Source organism: Pinus tabuliformis, chromosome 9 (assembly GCF_031772625.1).
Source record: "Pinus tabuliformis cultivar Carrire ecotype Pingquan chromosome 9, CPIR1, whole genome shotgun sequence".
Lineage (NCBI taxonomy): Eukaryota > Viridiplantae > Streptophyta > Pinopsida > Pinales > Pinaceae > Pinus > Pinus tabuliformis.
Window position 1 is genome coordinate 1,279,836,366 of NC_142307.1, and position 16,401 is coordinate 1,279,852,766.

The 16,401-nt window shown below is 35.9% G+C and overlaps 1 protein-coding gene across 1 annotated transcript; it reads left to right on the plus strand.

Moving 5' to 3' along the window:
- Positions 1 to 14,426: 14,426 nt before the first annotated feature.
- On the plus strand, positions 14,427 to 15,158 carry LOC149153231 (AT-hook motif nuclear-localized protein 21-like). The gene has a single exon (XM_089443742.1). The coding sequence runs from the start codon at positions 14,427 to 14,429 to the stop codon at positions 15,156 to 15,158; it is 732 nt and encodes a 243-aa protein (XP_089299868.1).
- Positions 15,159 to 16,401: the final 1,243 nt, after the last annotated feature.

Genomic DNA, 16,401 nt, shown 5'->3' on the forward strand with positions numbered 1-16,401 from the left:
CAATATTCAACAAGAATTTCATTAGACTGAATCTTCTCTCTAACAAAGTGAAACTGAGTATCAATATGCTTTGTGTTTTTGTGAAACACAGGATGGTTCGCCGGCTTGATGGAGATTTGGTTGTCACATCTGATTATTGTTGCATGTTTTTGTTCTTCTCCAACATCATGGAGAAGTCTCCTCAACCAAATAGCCTCACACGTGGCTGCACACATTGCCTGATACTTCGCTTCTACAGAAGATAAGGAAATAATACTTTGTTTCTTGCTGCTCCAAGAAATTACCTTGAACCCAATGTTGAAAACATAACTTGTTATGGATCTTCTGTCATCTAGTTTTCCTGCCCAATCTGAATCTAAAAAACCTGTCAAATTAATATCATAAGAATCAGTGTACCTAATACCAAAATCAATGGTTCCTTGAAGGTATCTCGATACACCTTTTTCTATTACCCAATGGTTCTCAAGAGGTTTTGGCATGGATTGACTTAGCATACTGACTGAAAATGCTAAGTCTACTCTAGTTGTAGTCAAATAAATCAGACTCCTAACTAGTTGTCTATACAATGTGGAATCCACCTCTTTGGAATCATCCTCCATTCGAAGTTTAATATTCTGTTGTAAAGGCACTGAGACAACTTTGCACTGCTCCATTCTAAACTTTTTCAATAACCCTCTGACATACTTTCCTTGAGTGAGAAAAGTTTGCCCAAAGTCCCTCCAAACTTCGAGACCCAAATAATAGTGTAATTCTCTGAGGTATTTCATTTCAAATACTTGCGACATATGCACTTTTATTTCTTTAATCAATTCATCAGCATTTCTAGTGATAATTAAATCATCTACATATAATTAAATCAAAACAATTTGCCCCTTTTCATCAAACACAATATACAAATTTGGGTCGTTTTTTCTCCTCTTATAACTATGTTGCAGGAAAAATGAATCAATTTTTTCATACCATGACCTGGGTGCATGTTTTAATCCATATAATGCTTTCTTTAATTTTCAGACTAAATGTTCCTGCCCTTGTTTCATAAACCCTTTAGGTTGTTTTAAATAAACCTCTTCTTTTAATTCTCCATTTAAAAATACAAACTTCACATCTAGTTGGTGTAGACTCCAATGATGCTTTGTAGCTAAAGCTATCAACATTCTAATAGTGTTTATCTTAGCTACCGAAGAAAAGGTTTCCTCATAATCAATTTCTTCTCTTTGTGAGTAACCTTTAGCTACCAACCTAGCTTTGTATTTGTCTACACTACCATCTGATTTAAATTTAGGTTTATATAACCCCTTGCAATCTATAGGTTCTTTCCCTTCTGACAATTCAACTAAATCCCAGGTTTTGTTCTTAAGTATTGACTCATATTCCTCTTCCATGGCTTCCCTCCATTCATCATATTGACTTGATTCTTTATAATTCAAGGGCTCAATAAAATTTAAAGTACTAGTTATAAGATCATGGTCTCTATACCTTGCTGGTAATTGAGTCTATCTACCTGATCTCCTCAGTGTCGGACTTGCCTCAAATTTGTCTTGCTCACTCCTTAGCAGACTTGGCTTTCTCACTGTACCTGCATCACTAGTTTCTTCCTTTTGTTTCTGCAGCTACACATGGTTGTCTTTAATTTCCTCATTGTTGTCCTCAATCAGCAAAGGAATGTGCCACTCCTCATAGCCTTTGTCTCTATTTGCTTCATCAACCTGCTCATGAAATATAACATATCTACTCAAAAACACCTTGTGAGTAGATGGATTAAACAGTTTGTATGCTTTAAACTCAGAACAATACCTTGCAAATATGCATTTGATGGCCTTCGCATCCAGTTTCTTCCTATCCTCTTTAGGAACATGAGAAAAATATTTTGAACCAAAAACTCTTAAATGACTAACTATAGGCTTAAAACCATATAAAGCTTCGAATGGAGTCTTAAGGTCAAGGCTCTTTGTTGGACTCCTATTCTTTAAATAGGATGTAGTATTAATGGCTTCTACCCAAAAACCATTAGATATGTTCTTACCTTTCAACATGCTGTGTGCACACTCCACCAGAGTTTTGTTCTTCCTCTCTGCAACCTTGTTCTTCTGTGGAGTGTGGGGTATTGTAAACTGTTGAATTATTCCATGGTCCCTGCAATATTTGATGAAGTTACCCAGCTTGTATTCTCCCCCTTGATCTAAGCGGAGAATTTTGATGACCTTCCCTGTTTTCTTTTCAATCATACTTCTAAACTCTTTAAAATATTCAAATGTATGACTTTTCTAGCTGAGAAAATATACCCATGTATATCTTTTGCGATCATCAACAAATAATAAAAAATAATGTGCTCCTCCTAATGATATTTTTTGCATTGGTTCACATATATCAGTGTGCACAAGTTCTAGGATATCTCTCTTTCTTCTATTTAAACTTGAGGGAAAATCATCCCTGTGCATTTTTCCAAGTGCACATCCATCACAATCAACATGTGCATTTTTTAAAATAGGGAGTCCATTCACCATACCTTGCTTTTGTAGCAGCACTAAATCAGGAAGATTGATATGTCTGAATATTTGGTGCCAAAGATTCTCTGCTGTCATTGTTGTTGAAGTCAAAGCTTGGTGTGGCACGCTTGTGACATTCAACTTGTATAGGCCTCTAACTCGAATTCCATATGCAATCGATTTATGTTTATCCAACAAATCCTTAATGACACAATAGGTTTTAAAAAACTCTACCTTCAGGTTCTGATAACAGATATTAAATTCTTTTTAATTATTGGTACATACATCACATTCTGGATTTGTCTGATATTTCCATCAGGAAAAATCACAGGAATGTCTCCATGTCCTTTGATCTGGTAGTCTCTTTCATCACTAAGGTAGATATTAGCACCACTATTGGTTTCTTTAAAACTTTCAAACCAGTGCCTGTTACCTGTCATGTGAGTGGATGCTCATGAGTTGATGATTCTGGTCTTCGTTAGCAAAGTGCCTTGTGTGTTTCTTATGTCTGTGGTTGGCTTCATCAGCCCTCTTTTTATAACAATGCTTAGCTATGTGACCATATTTACCATAATAAAAACACTTGATTCCTGAATCTATTATGGTCGAAGACATACCTTGAGGTGGATTTCTCTAGGGTGTACCACCGCCTTTCTATCCTATGTTGGGTTTCCCTCTGAAAGGCTTTTTCTTCACCATCAATGCGAGATCTGAATTCTGGGGTTTCAGAGTCATCCGCCTCTCTTCCTCTTGCATCAAGATCCCTGTCAATTCTTCAAAAGTGGGGGCTTTCTCCCTGGCCTTCAAGTTTGTAATAAACATCTGATAATCATTAGTCATACCATTCATGGTAATCACGACAAGATCAATGTTTGTCATTTTCTCCCCTATATCGCCTAACTTATCTCTAAGCTCTTTGATATGAGAGATGAATGTAGCGATTGATTCATTCTCCTCCATTCTGATGGAGAGGATCTTGCTCTTCAGGAACAATAAGTGATTTGTATTCTTTATCTCATACAAATCCTTGAGAGTTACCCATATATCATTTGCGGATTTTCACTCTCTGATGTGAGGGATAATACAATCTTTCACTGATAATTTCAACAACACTTTTGCTTTGTTCTCCCTCTTCTCCCAATCCTAAATCATTGCCATTGTTCCACCTCCTACTGGAGTTGGTTTCATTTCATCCCCATTTGCAATCCCCCATGCACTCTGCCCCTCAAGTAATGTTTGCAATTTGAATTTCCAACTTGAGTAATTCGTCTCGTCGAGCTTGTTGCTCTCATTCAGGTACGCTTCTTCCATATGATTATTCATTGTGACTGGATCAATCTATGCATCTACCTCTAGATCATCAATATCCAACAGTCGATCTGGCCAATAGTAAAAAATACATAGGCGATCTTAAAAAAACAAGAAAAAAACGTACCAACAGGGGCAATATCTGAGGCAATCTCCAAGACTCGGATCTAATCCGATCCTCAACAGGATCTAAACAATGATCTCCCAACCGATCTACATGATCTTGACATCTACGATGTAGAAAGACCCAGATCTGAGTCGACCCACATGATCCACGATCCCACGACTGATCTAGGCCCTGATCCACCTTGATCGACCAAGTCGATCACTGTTACTTTGTTGTCAACGTGTTTTTTAGGTATCACACTTGCGCTTTTACCGTGCGTTGTGAAAGATCACTCTAAGGAAAGGTGATCAATGTGTTTTTCACCCCAAAAACCTGCACTGCTCCCTTCTTTGACCAACGCGGAAAATAGGGTCAAAACTCGCACTGCAACAACTTTACAATAAAAAAAGAAAAAAAAAATTCTCTCTAGCCACTAAGGCTCCACTGCACCTAGCCACTAGGGATCTCGAATTAACCATCCAATAAGGCTCCACTGTTGCCACTAAGGCTATCCAGCCACCAAGACTTCATTGTTGCCACTAAGGCCCTCGAATTTTCCACTAAGGCACTCTAGCCACAAAGGTACTCCAGCCACAAAGGCTCTAAAATCTGCCACTAAGGCACTCCAGTCACAAAGGCTCTCAAATCTGCCACTAAGGCACACTAGCCACAAAGGCACTCAAATCAACCACTAAGGCACACCAACTCTGATACCATGTTAAAATATGAGAGCTTAAACTTATAATCTGAAACTAGTAGCTCACAGGTGAGCAAGCTGCACCTGGAGACTGCCCAAAGCAGAGAACACTCTATCTCATTAATCATAAAATCAGAAATATATAAGTTACATCAATTTAGGGAGATTAGAAATGACTCCTAGAAAATAGGAACTAATCCTAATCTAGGGACATTCGTGCAACAAATAAACAAACTCTCTCCAATAATAAAATATTCTCCATTATTTCCAACATAATATATGGGCAGTTTGTCTATCTCAACAACCAAAAATGTAGTATGGTTCAGCCTACAAAGAAACAACAACCTCATATATGTCCAAATAGTGCTATCAGAGGTTGGGAAAAAACATAAAAGAAGCATAAATATTGGGAGGAAAAAGCAATAAAAATCATGGAATAGGGATAGAGCCCTTCGCTTGTATTTGTCCATTAGCCAATAGTGTGTAGTGTATGTTGCCATATGCATCATTTATGCCGATCTTTTACAGTCAATCAAAAACCCTTTTTCTTTCTCTGAAGATGTGAGTGAAGTTGATAAAGTGAAAAGACCTTCTGAGTAGAGAGATCTGAGCCATCTAGGCCTAAAGATGAGGAGGAGAAATATGAGCCCCTGGTTATATGATGTATAAGTACCTGCGAGTCCTTGAAAGCATGTAATGTGTTAATGGAGAGTTGATGTGCAAACCAAAGTAAGCCCCATAAAATTAGGACCTCCCCCATCGTGTTTGTGCTGGGAACTCTATGACGTGACATTTTTGAAACTACAATGACCTATGAATAATTTTGATTATGAATTTGTCCATTTATTAAATTTAAAAGATTTGAACCAGGATTTATTTCAACAATAGGAGGTTGAATTTTATTTTTTATTTTTTTTAAAGATTGTTTGCGCCAGCTATGTCGAAATAGACAAATGTGAAACTCACAATATAATTAGAAAATAGGTTGTCTATCAAATAAAAGGATAGATGAATCTCTTTTTAATTATGTAAGGTGGTTAAAGAGATTAGGTATTCCCAAAATATATTTTATGATTAAAAAAATTAAGTTATAATAAAAAAACAAATGTTGAAGTTGTTCACTAAAATGCCCAAATTGATAATGAAGTCAATGATAGCTTCAACTTGAGCTCATATCAACCTAGCCATAGAAAGTAACACAAATACCAAACCCTAACAATAAGACTTAACACTAGTGGCACATCCATTGGACTCTCTAAATTCTCATATTCATTATATTATATCCATTTGTTATTCACTCTAGGCATAATATGATAAAGGTGACTTACTTAATTGTCTCAAGGATATGTGTAATTTAATGTTTGATTTGGTATATTATAAATAAATTTTTTAAAAAAATAAATAAATAATACGTAATCGAAAAATTGATGTATTTATAAATCTTTGTAATGACTTTACCAAAATTTTAAATGATGAATTAATTTTATTGATTTTTAATGGTTTTGTCTAAATAATAGAAGAAATGACTTTTTAGTTGACACAATTTTTAGGGAGATTGTGATTTTTTGTTGTTTAAAATACACATTTGAAACCATAAATAGATTCAACGCCCTAAAAAACTTCTGTACTATATTTGCAAATTAAACATTTTAAACTTATAATTTTTAAAAATCTGTCCACAATTTTGAACAAAATTAACTAAAAGAAATATTGAGAAAAAAATCATTTCTTATATTAATTAGAGTAAACCATTTCTAATTATATATTTTCTAATAATTATTACTTAAAAAAAACAGAAACAACTAACTAAAACTACATAATTGATTATAATTAATTTCATTATAAAAATTAAGAAGTCTTTTTTGTAGAAATCACATAGGGAGAAAATTTTGCCCACCCGTTTCGAACCAGCTAGTGTGGTTCATCATCAAGACCAAATGAAGATTCAGATCACGACATAGGCTTAATATAGGGGGATGAAGATGCAAATCATGGCACATGCTTAAATAGAGGGCGATGTAGGGACCAAAGGATCATATAACAACTAGTTTATGAAAATTAATATTTTAATAATGATTATTTTTTTTTTTTTTGTGTGTGTAAGGCTAATTCTATTAAAAGAAACAAAAATAAAATTACAAAGAGGCCCGAGCCTCAACCGTTGTCACCGAGGTTCATCGTGAGTATCTAAACTGCCCCATATTTGGGGAAACCAGTTTGACATAGCAAAAAACCACACATATATCCTGAACCCAACACCAAAGGAAAACCATACATATGACCTGGATCCAAACTTTTAAAGCAAAAACCAGAAGAAGTTTTGACACAGCACCACCTGATGCAACTGGTAATATGACAAACCCGCCTATCGTTTAGACAAACAACAAAAACAACCAGTAACTGGACCAAACCCGTCAGCGGCATAAATCTGAGTTGGCGCGTGGGTGGCAACAGATGCCACGTGGCTTCATTTGGGATCATCTTGGTCAGGTGTCTCCTCGACAATGGGGCAGGTGAACCGAGTCCAATCTTCGTCCTCCTCCGCCACGTCGCCTTCCGCAGCACCACCTGGAGGCTCCCTCGCAGGCAGGGTGCCGCTCGAACTTCCAGCTATAGCCATCGTAATAGAAGCTCTGACTGAGCTGCCACCTGGTTGCTGAATGTCGCCAGCGTGTTCTCCTTCTGCATGCAGTCTGCCACACCTAATTCCCCTGCCTTCTTCCTTCGGGAGCTTCTCAAAACCACGACCAACACCATGACTTCGCTCCTCCTGAAGTTGCGCTTTAGAGTTTCTCGCCTGAGCACTGTGCTGCTCACTTTCTTCAGAGAATACAATGGTGACATTGGCAGTTATGATGGGCCTGTTCAGGCTGCTCTGGAACCTGAATTGAGTCGAGTGAGGGACTGAACTAGGATGCAGAGGAGAAATTGTTGTATGGAGCCTGAAATCTCTGTGCTCTGCCATTGAAGCCTGCATATGACCCCGACCACTGCGCGTTTGAGGATAGTGTCTATGAGGTGAGCTGGGAGGGGGAGAATTCTCATGGGGGGGAGGTGGTGAGGCAGGTACAGAGCTCTGCGCTGCTTGTGGGTGAGCGCTGCCACCGCGGGTACCTCCTCTGCGGCTCCTCATTCAGTGACGGACCATATCAATGTGGTTAGAGTGGAATTCAGCGGGATAGAAGGCCGGGAAGGAGAACAGGTTGTGAACAGAGGGCGATTGGGCAGGATTCAAAGGGAAGTGCCTGGAATGGGAGTAATGATGCCCATTTCCAAGGTCAATACAACAAAGAAGCCAGCAACGGCTTCCAGTAACAGTTCTGCTGCAGGGATTTCCAGCTTGGGGCGGGCAGATGCTAAGGGAAGGAGGATAGACAGAGGGGTTGAAAGGCTCCATGTTATGTCCAACTGCGTCCAAATCTCGGCCTGAGTGGCCATTTAATGCTGCATGCAGGCGGGCCTGCGTTCGCTTCAAGTGAGCTTGGAATGGTGCGCTATCCACCGTCTGGCAGGTCCGAACGCCGTCGGTCCGTCGGGTCACCATTAATTGTCTCAGAGTTCACCCGCATCTGGGTATTTTAATAATGATTATTAAGATCAAATAATATTCCAATAACGAATAGTTTAAGAATAATAATATTATAATTTATAATAATAATTAAGATAAAATAATATTAATATTAATTAAGAAATATGGAAAATTATAAACATTAATAAGAAACAAACAATCCAAGTCAACTAAACTCAGGGAACAAAGTAAAAATAATAAAATAATAAAAATAAAAATAAATAAATAAATAAATAGGAGTCAAGATCTGATTAATGAGTCAAGATCCTATAACAAAAATAATAATTAAATGAGACCAAAATTAAAACAAAGCAATCATTAATTAGGTCTTGATTTCCCCACACCCCCCCCCCCTCCCCTCTCTTATTTTTTTTTTTTTTTGACTCTGTTCCTCTTTGGTTGACTCAGATTGTTTGTTGTTTCTTATTAATGTGTACGTTTTTCGATCTTTCTTTACATATATATTATTATGAAACTAGTGGTTATAGGAATATTATTTGATCTTAATAATCATTATTAAAATATTAATTTTCATAAACTCGTTATTATATGATCCTTTGGTCTCTACATCACCCTCTATTTAATCCTGTGCCATGATTTGCATCTTCATCTGGTTCTCACGATGAACCATACTAGGTTGTGCCATGATCTGCATCTTCATCTGGTCCTCATGATGAACCACACTAGCTAATTCGAAACTCTTCTTAATATAATATGGATCACAGAAGCCTAAATTTAAAAATGATAGAAATTGTGAAATTTTAATTTTTAATAATATTATATACAATTAACTTATCAACCTTTTAGGTTCCAGGTTGCTTATTAACTAATGATTGAAGTTGAAATTATTGCTTAGTATAATGGTATATAAATAAATTATTATAATTATTAATTAAGTTTGTATTGAAAAGTTAATTAAATTAATTAAAATATTATTATAATTATGATAATAATATTTTATATATTTTTGGAGAATAATTAAGACAGTCTTAAATAATCATTTTCATTTGTCCTTTAGCTAGAAATAAATTAAAAACGAATGGAATAATTATAATTTGTTAGCTTAGGCATATGCCAAAAATGAGTAATGTACTTGCAAACAAAATTTAAATTAGAAAATAAACCTTATAAAGTCAATATATTGATAACAACATGTAAGAGAAAGTATATACATCTACAAATATAATTATATTTAAAAAGACTATGGTTTGATGAGAAACATTTTTTCTTTTGGTTTAAGGTTTCCTTAACATAGGGTAATCCTTAACATATGGTAAAATCATCGAGACATAACAAAGTGCCCCACGCTAATGATTAACCTAAGTGGACTATTTTTTCGGTACCGCTTCCTAACTACCCTTTCAAATATTGGGAGACTTACTAAATGAAATCCTCTAAATCCAAACATTATAAAGAGAAATAATGATTCAATAAAAAAAACTGAAATAATTAATTTAAATTAATTATTAATAATTTTATGAGAAAAATTAAATAATATTTAGTTATATTTTTTTTTAGGTTAAGACTAAACTAAGTACCCACAGGGAATTGAACCGGTGACTTATCGCAAGGAGTGCCTTAACAGTGCACCCATTCACCATCAATCCAAAGCCCTGTGGGCAATATTTAGTTATAAATTTTAATTGCTATAAATATAAAAAATACACTAATCTTTAAAAATATATATATCAATCTATATATATAAAGTTAATAACACTAACAAAATCCATATTGATTTTCCAATTTCAAATTTTTTAATTAAGATTGAAAATATAATTATTTTAGGTTATTATACCCCTCTAAGACCAATCATCTTTGAAGCTTCCTATGTTGTTTTTATTTAATTGACTTTGACTTCACTTGTGTTGTTGAGGTAGATTGATTTTGTTTATTACGATTATCTTCATGTAATTTGTTTGATATTAACATTCATGAATACTTAATTAGTTGTTTTCAAATAAAAATGATGATAATTAATTCTGCATATTCTAAATATATAAGAACATTTAATAGGTTTATTGTTAACATTTTTAAGTTTTATTTAGTATATTTGGTGAAGGATTATTTGAGAATACCTTATACATGTTTTAATTTTTGTAAATTATATTTCATCAATGTATAAAATAATTAATTAATCTTGTCATGAAAAATATAATCTTCATATAAAAGACTTTATTGATCTTCTTATTATTTATCAAGATATTTTTTTACATAGGGTTGAACCTAAAAAATAAATTGAAAGATATTATCGTAAGTAGTGAACGTCAATTATATCATTGTTTTCTATAATTGTCATGACTTAACCACATTGTGAGATGGGAACTCTCAATAAAATATCATGGATTTAAAGTAGAACTTTGGTAAATCAAGCAACATCAGCGTACACTAATATTCATTTATTGATATTTGGTATGTATTGTTCAATACACTAATCTTTATTTATTGTTATTTGGAATGTATTGTTAAATTAAAAATTATTTAGATTATTTTCTTTGCTGGGTGAGGTTTTTGCAACATAGGGAAGAGGAGCTTCATGTGTGAACACAAGTGGAGTGGGGTGAGGGACGGTTTTTCTGGTCCTTTCACCAGAGCGCATGTAATGCGAGGAGTAATATCAGTAGGTTGGCAACTCGTGCAAGTATTAACATCGCGTTGGAGTTTGGGGGCGACGAATGGTTAAGGCGTGAGAAGATGAGGGAGCCCGACATTCGTATCCATGCTCTAGTCTAGTGCTGGACCTTGCGGTGACCTTCAGGGAGAAAATGAAAGCGTCGCAGGAGGTTACTTTGTAGGAGTGGTCTGCGTGTACTCGTCCTAGGCATTTGCTAGAGCAGTGTGTCAAGTTGGGCCCTGTTACAAAGCCTCTTTGTTATTGTGTGTGTGTGTAAGGATGGGAAGCCGGCGGGACGAGACCTCTTCAATTCCATTTCCTCTCGGCTTATGGTAAACCTGTTTGCTCGGGTTAGCAGTGGAAGTTGGAACTAGTAGTATAAGAAACTCTGTGGGTGGTGACGAAAACTAGTTTCAACTTCCAATTTAGTGACCTGTGGGTGGTGACGAAAACTAGTTTCAACTTCCAATTTAGTGACCTCCATCGTGGGCACGACGATGTTTGGCAGATTGGCGAGTGGTCTTTGCGAGGCGAATTTGAAGGCCGGTCGCTGCCCTGGGGAAGCTATGCTCAGGTGTCGACTACTTTTTCTTTGTCTTTCTTTCAATTGTCTGTGCTGGTGTGGTGGGTGAAAATATTTGGTTTCTCTGGTGGTGGTGGTCTTTTTCAGGTAGTGGGCAGTGGTATTGTGTTTCTCTTGTGTGGTGGGTGGTGGCATTTGGTTCCTCTGACGGTGGTGTTTGGTTTCTTTGGTGGGGGGTTTGGCCTGTGGATTTTGAACACGGTGGTTTGCCATCTCTGCGAATTATGAAACCCCCTGCGCGACATGGGCATTCCCCCTCCCCAACCACCCTTGGTCCTGCGGGTGTGGTGGACTCGGCAATTGCCACTAGGGCTCCCCATCGGGGTGGCAAGACCGTTGGACGCACGCGATTGGCTAGTGTGGGAGCGTGTGGAGGTTTTGGAGGAGGTAAACGAGGTTCCAGTAGGGGTGGTGGTACGCGGGTTCAGAAGCCGAGTCATCGAGGTGGAGGAACCGGGGGTGGTAAGGGGAATCGTGGGTCTGGTTGAGCCGAAGCGAATAAAGGACAAAGTATCCAACATTAATGATTGGAGAATTGTCGAGCACTTATTAATAGCTTGATAGAAAGAGTGGACACAACTGAGAGAGTCTGTTGCAAGGAGCATGCAGAGAAGATGGAAATGTTAGACCAAATGCACTATTTTTAGTGCTAAGTCCGAGAGAGACTGGCGGTGGTTTGGCAAGGCCAAAATCAACTTATCAAGAAAGTAGAAAAGTAGGAGACTTGGCTGTCGCACTTTGAAGGGCACATTCAGTGTGGATTTCGTCCTCCACCTCCTCGAGGAACAACCCCGGACAACCCTGCCTCCATCATGTCGGACAACTAGTATGCTCGCTGGTGTTCTTTTTATGTTTTATCTGTATTTTGCTTCCTCTGGCACCAAAATATATAGTGAATCTAGGTGAGTAGAATATATTCAATATAGTACATGACATAAAATTATAGTATAGTGTATGACATGAAAATATTGTACAGAAATGAGAAGATATTAAACTCTAAGTAAAGTTAGTAATCAAACGGGACTGTGTCCTCAAAATGAGAATTCTAGCCAAAAAAACCCCAAAAATCATGAAAAATCAGTCTAGAAATGAAAAGCATGTATTTCTACAAGATGTTTTTTAGGGGGGTAAATTTTCAACATTTTTTAAAAATGAAAGTAAAACCAATTTTTTTGTGCAAAAACCATGAAAAAAACAAAAAGTGTTGTTGTTGTTGTTGTTGTTTGTTTGTTTTTGTTTTTGTTTTTGTTTTTTTTGTTTTTGTTTTTGTTTTTGTTTTTGTTTTTTTTTTTTTTAATCTAAAATTCGAACACTTTTTTAATATTGGCATTAGGAAATAAAATACCATGTTTCCAAAAATCATTAAAATTTCAATAGTTTTCAACAATACATTGAAGATAAAATATCACGACTAAAAAAAAAAAAACCTTAAAATGATTTTTTAACCATGGAATAAAAAACAAATATCATGGCTATAACAAACCTTAGATTTTCAACATATTTGAGATCAAATCTCATGACTAAATTAAACCTTAAAAATAAATACATAAATCAAAAAGTCTTTATATCAAATGTTCAAAATATAGTTCTTTTCAAATTTAGCGTAGGACAACTTGACACATTGTAACGAAAACTTAAAAATCAACCATCAACCTGAAATTTGTGTCCTTATATGAGTGACATGCCTAACCTATGGCTTGAGTAGTAGAGACCTAGGGAAATCTTACTCATGAAATCCTCATATGATTAGCATGCCTAACCTATGACTTGAGTAGTAGAGACCTAGGGGCATCTAAGTCGTCAAAATCAAGTAGGCTTGAGTAGTAGAGACCTAGGGGCATCTTAATCATGAAATCCTCATATGATTGGCATGCCTAACCTATGGCTTGAGTAGTAGAGACCTAGGGGCATCTAAGTCGTCAAAATCAGATAGCCAACCATCTCACCCAACCTGGATCACACCATTACCCAAAAATTTCAATCAACCTGAACCACACCATTACCCAGAAATTTCGCTCAATCTTGACCATACTAACTCTTAACATAGATAAAATTTTGACCACTAAATTTCTAATCTATAACCTTCCCGCGAATGCCTTAACAAAACACGAGCAATTTAAATGTAATAATTTAATACAAAACTTTATTTATTATTATTTTAAATTTTATTATAACATTTAATAATTACTTTTATTTATTGATTTATTAATTAATTTTATTTATTTATTATTTCCAAAGTTTGGATGGAGTCACCATTTACATAACTTATTATTTTCTAATGTTCTCATGGAGTTATTTTATTATTTGAAGGGATACATGGAGTTACCATAATACATAGAGTTAGTATATTTTTTTTAAAAGCTATGTGTAGTTTTTTTACAACATGGTGAATCCGTAATTCCCTGGCCTAATTTAAGGGAGACCCAGGAACGCTGTCACTATAACACCAAGAGCATAACCAACCACCTGCAAGTCGGGTATACTAAGTCTCTATGATTTTAGCAAGAGCAGACTGATGGGAAAGGGGAGATTTGAACTTCGGTCTGCCTGGACATAGCCCAAGTGACTTACCGCCAAACCACACATCACTGTACTAAAAGCTACGTGTAGTTATCATCATAAATTGCTTGAAACGTGAAGACTATTTATGGAAGATTGTGCCTTAATTTACTCTATAATCGGTGATATTGAGGGAGAGGGGATCACTAATAAATCGAAGAAACGCATTTTCTGCTCTTGGTTTTATTCGGATAGCTGACTGTCTGCAGATGTAGGTTTCTTTAACCGTTTTCCTGTTGATATAATTGTTTGTGAAAATTCTTCTGTGGAAAACTCCATTCAATTTTTCAGTTTACAGGAATAGGGGTTGGCACAATTGTTATGTTATAGTGAAAATAACTTGTGGCCGGCAGATAATAGGCAAAGGGAATTTGTTTTTTCCTTAAGATAAATGTCCTAACATAGTATATATCTTCGATTTTGTTTAGCTCTGCCATAATTTTCCTGTGGATATCCTTTGGCTTTTGTTTTCATTATTTTTGTTGCTTCAGCGAATCTGTTGTCAGAGATGGAATCAAAGCTTTTTTCAGCTGCTATGCCCCAGAATAATGAAGCTGTGATTGGGTCGCTGGGTCCATTCCAACAGCATTGCAACTTTCCAACAGTCAAAGAAGAGAGCACAGATGGTGAACAGAATATTAACAACAACAGTACGCAGCAGTTAGTCAGAAGGGGCCGTCCGTCTGGTTCCAGAAGCAAACAGAAAGAAAGTTCTGTGCTATACGAAGACAGCGATGATGCAATCATGCCTCATGTTGTACAACTTCAACCTGGAGCTGATATAGTTCAGTGCCTACGTGGATTTTACCGAAGGCTTCAGGTAGGGGGTCTCTATGTGATGAGCTCTGTAGGGAGGGTGGTGGATGTGACCATCTGCATGGGTGGGCAAGTGAGATTCTTACGTGGCACGTGTCAGATACTTTCACTGTGTGGCACATTTCTCCCACATTGCAACTCTCTCTCTCTTTCCGTTCTTGACTATGAAGGAAGCGTGATCGCAGGGTTAGTTGACGGGATTCTTCGAGCAGCTGGTCCCGTTACCATTGTTGTTGGGTCATGCGTTGATCCATCTTTTCACAGAGTTCGCCCCATTTCTGGCAATGGGGAAGAAGGCAATGGTAATATAGCGTGCCCTAGTAGTCGTTCATTCCCTTCATTCCGTGAGGCCACTCATGGGAGAACACCACCTCTTTGGTTGCCATGCATGGCAAGGTTAAGGTATTTTTCTGTTCTTGAATGAGAGAAAGAGACGTTTCAAGATTGATTGTCTGAACTCTATGACGTGACATTTTTGAAACTAAAACCAGGTATATATATCCATAATTATGATCATGGATTTGTCCATTTCTTAAATATAAAAGACTTGAACCAGGATTAATTTCAATTTTCAACCTTTAGAGGTTAACGATTATTTATTTATTTCTTTTAAAGATTGTTGGCTTTAGCTATCTCAAAACAGACAAATGTTAAACTCATCGTATAGCTCAGAAAATAAGCTGTCCTTTGAATAAAAGGAGAGACAAATCTCTCTGTAATTATGCACGGTCATTACACAGATTAGGTTCTCCTAAAAATAAACGGTCATTACACTGATTAGGTTCTCCTAAAAATAGATTTTTTGATAAAGATTATGGTTCGATTGCTTGGGCATTCATTATAGATATGTTGTCTCGTCTGGTTTTTGTTTTGAAATATGTGATATGTTGTCTTGTTTGGTTTTTGTTTTGTAATATGTGAGCATGGTTAGAAACCGTTTCTTTCGTTCGTTTTTATAGTATTGAATGCTATGTTTAGATATTTGTGTTCTTTTTTATTGTATCGAAGGCTATATTTCGATATTTTGTGTTTTGAAATCTGTGAGCGAAACTTTTTCTTTTGTTAGTTTCTTTGCGTCAAGAGCAGTTGTGTACGAGGGAGATGTTTAGATATTTTCTATTTTGAAATCTGCGAGCGAAACCTGTACGAGGGAGATGTTTAGATATTTTCTGTTTTGAAATCTGTGAGCGAAACATTTTCTTTTGTTAGTTTCTTTGTCTCAAGAGCAGTTAAGAGGGAGATGTAGTACAAGGGAATTGTCATCGCTAAATGTGACATATAAAAATAATAAAATAATATTTATCTTAAGCAATTATAAAATTAAAAAAACAAAAAAACATTAAAAAAATCAAATTGTGTTCATAGATTAAAAAAAACATTCTCGAAAAACTTCAATTTTTTTCTTAAATAAAGTAATTGCAACTTAAAAAATAATTCTCTTTTTAGTATAAGAGAGATATGTAATTCTTTTATTACTTAATATGGAGTTAAAATTTTAACCAATTATAAAATTAAAAGAAAAAAAAAATCAATTGTGTTCGGAGATTTAAAAAAAAAAAAAAAACTTCAATTTTCTTCTTAAATAAAGTAATTGCAACTTAAAAAATAATTTGCTTTTTAGTATAAGAGAGATATGTAATTCCTTCCCTACTTAATATGGAGTTGAC